This window comes from Strongylocentrotus purpuratus, unplaced genomic scaffold, assembly GCF_000002235.5.
Source record: "Strongylocentrotus purpuratus isolate Spur 01 unplaced genomic scaffold, Spur_5.0 spur5_scaffold_21, whole genome shotgun sequence".
Lineage (NCBI taxonomy): Eukaryota > Metazoa > Echinodermata > Echinoidea > Camarodonta > Strongylocentrotidae > Strongylocentrotus > Strongylocentrotus purpuratus.
The window spans coordinates 23,016,726-23,023,880 of NW_022145607.1; the positions used below are offsets into that span (position 1 = coordinate 23,016,726).

The 7,155-nt window shown below is 33.1% G+C and overlaps 1 protein-coding gene across 1 annotated transcript in view; it reads right to left on the minus strand.

The window, feature by feature from the left end:
* Positions 1 to 365: 365 nt before the first annotated feature.
* Positions 366 to 7,155, minus strand: part of LOC577704 (transmembrane protein 50A) — a 7,958-nt gene continuing 1,168 nt past the window's right edge. The window contains exons 2-7 of the mRNA XM_777917.4: positions 6,612 to 6,759; positions 6,167 to 6,279; positions 5,302 to 5,369; positions 3,869 to 3,976; positions 3,254 to 3,314; positions 366 to 2,523 (exon numbers count right to left, since the gene is read on the minus strand). Of these exons, the coding sequence (XP_783010.1) occupies positions 2,478 to 2,523; positions 3,254 to 3,314; positions 3,869 to 3,976; positions 5,302 to 5,369; positions 6,167 to 6,279; positions 6,612 to 6,713 (498 nt within the window). The 5' untranslated portion in view covers positions 6,714 to 6,759 and the 3' untranslated portion in view covers positions 366 to 2,477. The remainder of the gene's footprint in view (positions 2,524 to 3,253; positions 3,315 to 3,868; positions 3,977 to 5,301; positions 5,370 to 6,166; positions 6,280 to 6,611; positions 6,760 to 7,155) is intronic.

Below are 7,155 nucleotides of genomic sequence, written 5' to 3' on the forward strand. Positions count from 1 at the left end.
CTCTTTCTCTTTCTCAACCTCTCTCTCTCTTTCTCTTTCTCACCCTCTCTCTCTTTCTCTCTTTCTCACCCTCTCTCTCTTTCTCTTTCTCAACCTCTCTCTCTTTCTCTTTCTCACCCTCCCTCTCTTTCTCTTTCTCACCCTCTCTCTCTTTCTCTTTCTCACCCTCTCTCTCTTTCTCTCTTTCTCACCCTCTCTCTCTTTCTCTTTCTCAACCTCTCTCTCTTTCTCTTTCTCACCCTCCCTCCTTCTCTTTGCATGCCCTTATGCACTTAAATAATCATTCAGCGTGGATATTCTCCAATCCTTGTCCCAACTCTCACTCACTTAATTTCTACATATCATTATGAACATCAAGAGCTTTCCTCTGGTTATATATTTTGAATTTATTAGAGAACAAATGATCATCTGAAAGCTATCTTTAATACACCACCTAATAACTACGATAGATATTTTACATAAAGTTTACTGAGAACATCCTTGAATATTGGCATTGTAAACGACTCTAATTGGCAGCATCTTTTAAAGAATGAACCTCATGATTAACTCCTGTTCCTTAAATAATTTTTTTCAGAGTGGGAGGGAACTATTTAGAGCTCCAAGCTTTAACCAACGACCACCTACGCATATGCGTGTCCCGACTATCCCTCTCACAATGCTACAGTTGTAATTATCTTATACCCCCCCCCCCACACACCATTACATAAAACGTGTGGTATTCACATCTTGCATAAATAGAATATACACACAAAAATTTTAAAATAAAGAACTTGCACTTTGAAATTGACAGTTTTACATCACATGAAAAACAAGTAAATTAATGTCTGTTTATGTATCTAGACATTTACAAACTGAATTAAATCTAGAATCATCATAAATCATCTATTTACATGCAAAATATAACACCAATATATTTCTATAATTCGAGTCGTACTATCTAACATTTTTTCTCTACCCATATGCATGTATGACAGGGAAAAGGGGTAGATTGCGAAGGAACAAAATGTGTACAAACACTTGGCTGAAATTTCTGAAAAGATTTTACAAGATGAATGCAAATACATATATATCTTAGCCAATTCAGTTATATATTTTATTTTCATGACAACAACTCGGCTTTATAAACAATTTTGGGATTATTCTCCTGTCTAATAAGAGAAACTCATTTTCCTGTAATAATTTTGCTCAGTGGAAGAAAAAAATTTGCTAGAAATGTCAGCTTTCATAAATGTCACTTTGAAAATTGGAAATAAATAATGGTGAAATATCTTGAGAAAATGCCTGGATTTTCTGTAGATGTTTTCCTTACAAATGAATCAATTATTTACGTTATGAAATGTAACCTGTATCCCTGTCAAAATGTATTCATAATGATAATAGTAATAATGTAATTTTGAGATTTGAAATTAAATATATTTAACTGTGCATTTGAAGCTTTATCATTATCATCTTACTGGCTCTCGCTTGCTCTACATGTAACTAGCTATCAATTTCACCTCCATAAACAAAATCAATATGTAGACCCTTTTCTGGTGTCTAGCCAAACTAAATGACATAAGACTCTCAACCTCCTCAAAACATTAATATATACCATAGCATCTCCTCATAAATATTCAGTGAGTTATAAATAAAACATGTGACAAGTATATTAGCTTTCTTTGAATATCATAAAAGAAATTATTTTGATACATAATAGAACAACTTTATGGCAATTGCAGAGCCTGCTTTCATGACTATATTATACAATATTTGTCCTTTATAACAGAAAATGACTTTGTTTGTATAAAGGTTTCTCTGAATACTAATACAATTTATGATGCCTGTAATTCCCATACCCACGAATATGTGTGAAGGTTAACCAAGATATTATTTTTCATTTAGTAGTATCATTTCAACTAAATCTAGGCAGGGCTTTGTTTTTAACAAAAGAATAAATGTAAAACTGACTTTGAAATACATATATACAAAAATAAAAGTAAGTTTGAAATATGCTTAACATAGGATGTACATGTAATACTCAACTAATATTAGTTAAATTGTATACCGGTAGAGTCAACTTTGTTTGTATGACATTATCTGTACAGAGTTAGGTTTAATATAATAAATGACATTATTCAACCTCTTACCACAAATATTTAGGACTTTTTTGGCATCTTACAATCCCACCTTGCAAAAGAGAAGAAGATAATTCCAATAATATATTCCTCACAATGAATAAAGAAGATATATGTATACTTTTCAATTCAGTCTTTAAAATTTTGAAAACTATCATTTATTCTGAGTTGCACATTCTCAAATTTATAAGTGAATGCAGGATGCCTATTAATTATTAGCAGTATCATTACTAATATCAGAGAAAAAAAATCAAATGATTTAGCAAATATGACCATTACTGGTACATATGGGCAAGTGATATACAATGATATCCAAAACCTTACTACTAATTTTCATTGGAAATAACGGGAGTATTTTTGTATCTACTCCCATAACTCTTCTGCTCTCCCAAATTTGAAGACAAGTCCACTGAAAATAAAAGAGATGCAAAATAAAAACAAAGTTACAAATTATAAACAATATTGGTAAGGATCAAAATAAAAATAAAATGGCATGAATCGAACACTCATCAACCTAAATGTAATAATTTATTCGTCTTTTCTCATCATTTCTTGGTTTTTCCTCTTCTTTATTTATCACCATACTATCAGTACCAGTACTATATTTTCTTTCCATTTTTTAAAAAAAGTTTTCTGTGGCCTCTTCATATCTTCTATTAATTCTTTTCTCTTTAAATTCTGTCTCTTACTTCCTTCATTGTCGTCTAATAAATTTTTAATTACATAATACATTTAATTGTACAATAAGCAATCCCTCTATAGGTTAACTATGGCTTGATACAACTTAAGAACAAAGAATGGTTATAAATGCACACAATCTTTTCATTTTTGTTTTTCTCATCTCTCTCCCCCCCCCCCCCCCCCCTCCTTAAAAATAAAAAAATTAATTGAGCTGTCATTTGATTAGAAAGCTAATCAATACATCATTAAATGAATAATTAAATAAATAGTTAAATAAAGTACATGTCCTTGAACCAAAAAAAATCAAAGAAAACTAAGCTAAGTCTAGTACACGTAAAACAAATATTTTACAAATAGTAAAGACAAAATTCCTGTTAACAGAACAAAATTTCATAATCATCATATAGAAATTGAGAAATAAAATGAAACAATTTTTGTTTTTATAAAACTGTACTTACCCAATGAAAATCAGAAAGTTTTGCAAGAATACAGCTACGCCAGGGTATGCATTTGTGACTCCTGTAAACAAAATACAAGTACGGTAAAAGAAAAAAAGAGATGCCCAGTAAGTTTTTGTGCGTTTGTTTTTATTTCACTGATTCAAACAACCAATCTACTGCAGGATAAACAATCCAGAATAAATCATAGCAATTTTCTCTAAAAATATGTTTCCATGAGCTCAAGATTAGGTTTAAGGGTACGATTCATCTAAAGAATTAGTTTGTGTACGGCAAGAATGTATGAAAAAGAACTCAAAGAAAAACTATCAGCTATATACTTATTCAAAAAGAGAAAACTTTTCAGTTATTGTTGTTCTCAATAATTTCTTTGTCTATATATTTGAAAAGCCCATCAATCAATCCCTCATATAATGCGCAAAGACACAACGAGAGAGGGGACACAAATAATTACATCACACAAAAATAAGAAAGCAGCAAGTGATCAAATGCCCATAGGAAAGAGGTATAATGTATTATCTGTGTGTATGCAAACTATGCATTGATCTGTAAACTAGTAAATGTACATCAAAAGCAGCTCTTTTCTTGAGAGAATGAGACGATATGATTTCTCACCTGGGTTATTCTTAGGATTTACGACGTAGTCTTCAAAAAGGATCCACATTGAGGCAATCAACCCAGCAAAAGAAAGCACAAACCCAATAAAGAGCCAAATTCTTGCACCTGAAAAAGAAATGATATATTAGTACTCACTATTACATGCCCCAAATAAGACATAAGTGTGATACATGTACAGATGTAGCTTGTAAAAAAATAGGTTTCAGAGAAACATTTCAACAACAAAAATTACAACAACAAAATTTCTATTGGTCTTTATTTGCCATATAAAATTAATTCACTTTGAAAATTGTTATTTAAAAGGAGCACAAGTTTGATCGTTTTTGTAGAGTTTTTGTAAAAATTTCTTTTTCTTTTTCAATGTTATAAATTCTTTGGGACATATGAACCTTTTTCTGATTCACGGTAAGCATAAATGTAGCATACATTGTTGATATACATGATTTTATACATATACCATCATGCTGGTGAAAAAAAATCAGGTAGTATGTTTAATCTAAACAGATAATATCAAACTCGAACACAAATATCTACTATCCATCTTCCGTGCAGCCTAAGATCATAATTAATTTCAGATATCAGTAATTGCCCTTAATTTCAGTTACTACTTAATTTTGTGATTACAAAAACTTAACATAGGACATGCTTTACTTATACTACTACATTGACGAAGCTGTTCATGATGACCATGGCCCGACTGGAGATGCGGGTTAGGGTTAGGGTTAGGGTCAGTGACTGCAAACATCTTTCAGATATTTCAACTTCAACAATTCTATATTTAAGCCTATCTGCACTAGTTTGGCCAGGAAGGATTAGTCCTCCCTGCATTGTCACTGGCAGGTGGCTATCAAATCAGCTCTAAATTTAGATAAGAAAAAGGGGACCATGGGGGACCAAGGGGTACCGCTTAGGCATTGTTGGCTATATAGAGGGCACAAGAAGCTATAAGGAGTGCAGTCCACCTTTAAAGAAAATCCTTCCTTTTTAGCAGTTGAACAAAATACAGTAATATAGCATGATTTTCATTGATACTTCTGTGCATACAAATATTTTAACAATCAAAACTCTATCTCTCTATTTAAACAAAATAATAATAATAGTTTTTTTATAAATGTAATGCTTCCTGGGAGAAATTTCAATAGTTTGAACATTTTTGAGGCTTACACCCAGTAAATAAGATCGATTGATCGATCTGTAATTGAAAAACAAGTCAGAAAAAATCTTGGAACCAGCGGGATTTGAGCCTGCCATCTACTGCTTGCCAGCAGCGACTCTACCACCAGGCCATCACTGGACCATGGCACTGTCACAATGAAATAGAAACAAATACCCAAGCTCTCCTGATTCATGGGTGTGGGTGTAAGCCACAAATATGTTCAAAATAATAATAGTGTTCCATATGTTAATCTTGTTATGAAAGCATTTCTTACCAGTTTGCCCCATACATCCTTCACCGTAGGAATCTCCTCTGACTTGCCCACTGGACACTGCATTTATCCTGTATAAGGGATGGGGGACACAAAATATGATCATCCGTGCAAAGAAAATAAAAATCACTGATTAAATTACGCAGGGCAACTTATTTCAAGACAGGATGTTATAAAGAGCTAAATTCATCACATATTGTTCTTCAAATTGGCAACAACAACAAAATTATTTTATTGCTTCATTGTTGCAATAAGATGTTATGTCTCTGAAAACAAAGACATGAATAAGGTTAGTTGAACAACTATTAAAGAAGTTAATGATTTTGAACCTCTCAAGTTATTGCCAACTTAGGGATTTTAAAGCTTATTTTCCGATATAAAATGTCCAGCATTAAGCAAAATATTGTTCATGCAACACACATCGATACAGTCTGTGCAGAAGTTTTTGCCCTTTCCATTCATGCACATGGTATATTTGTTAAGGCTCTGGATTCAAAAGTTATTGAGCCAAACCACAAAAATGTGGAGTGATTGTCACATAGGGCAAGCCATCAATCGGTAACACAAAGGTGTTGTCCTATGGTCTCAAATCATCACTGGAACAGTCTTTCTTCCTTAATTGTAGCCCAACCTTCCATAAATACTTTTAAATCTGCCCTTAAAAGCAACTTAAAACCAGCACCTTAAGTTGGTGTCCACACATGACGACTCCCCACCAGTTTAAACACCTTTACGGCATCATTTGGAGAAATCCTACCAAGTACCGGATTAAGTAACCTAATCCTCTATTGCAAACACAACTCAAAAGAAGTAATGCTCAGAGAAATTATCTCCAGAGCATGTACATGTAGGAGCAGCTTGTACTTACATGAAGAATGCTATGGTTGACACTACACCACACACATGGTAAGCATGCTTCATCTCGCTGTTATCTGGAAACACAACCGCTGCATCTATGATCACCCACCAACCTCCAAAGAACTGGAATGGAACCAAACAAAACTGAAGGAATTAAAACCAGCCTTGCTGATACGGGGAATGGCTTTCTAGTTTCTAGTCCCCCCCCCCCCCCCCCAAGAGAGTCTGTATCTTCCTTTCTCCAACAATTTATCTTGAAAATGTATGAAAAACATTTTTACTAATAAAATACTTAAAATGCACATAAGTGCACACCATTTGCCATTTATTTAAAATCTTTCGCAGTAAATTAACATCATGTACCTCGTCACATGCTAGCAAACCTTAATATTCAAGCACCACTTGGTCAGTGCTTTGTATCTATCTTGTGCACATATTTGCTCACTATAACTTACAAGAACGCCAGCTGCAATAGAGGAAATGAAGTTGCGTTTCTCAGGAATAGCATCGCAGCACTCTGGACGAGGGCACTGAACGTTGTCTAGAAACCCTGACATGATGATGATTGCCTCTGAAAAGCTGACTGTGTTCTCTCAAATGTTTCTGTTTTAGAAGGAAATAAATATTATATGACACAAATTTCAGTTTAATTACATCTATTACAATTTCTGTATTATTTTTGTTATTTTAATATCCTCATCATGAACTTCAGAATGACTTTCATCAAGGAAGATGGTTTCAAAATAAAGATAGATTTAAGTATTTTTCCAACATCTTTATTGAGTTGGACTGATTGTATTTTGCTGTCATTTAGGTGTCATCAATTATCATTAAAGTCCATATTTTGAGGTAATTCTGGCCAGTTTTGTCCAATGTTGTTGAGAGCTTTGGGAAACGATAGAGGGTGTCTTTATTTTTTAATTTATTTTTTATATACAGTGTATATACACAAAGGATACTAATACCACTATTAACAGCAGCATTATTATACTTTGTGAA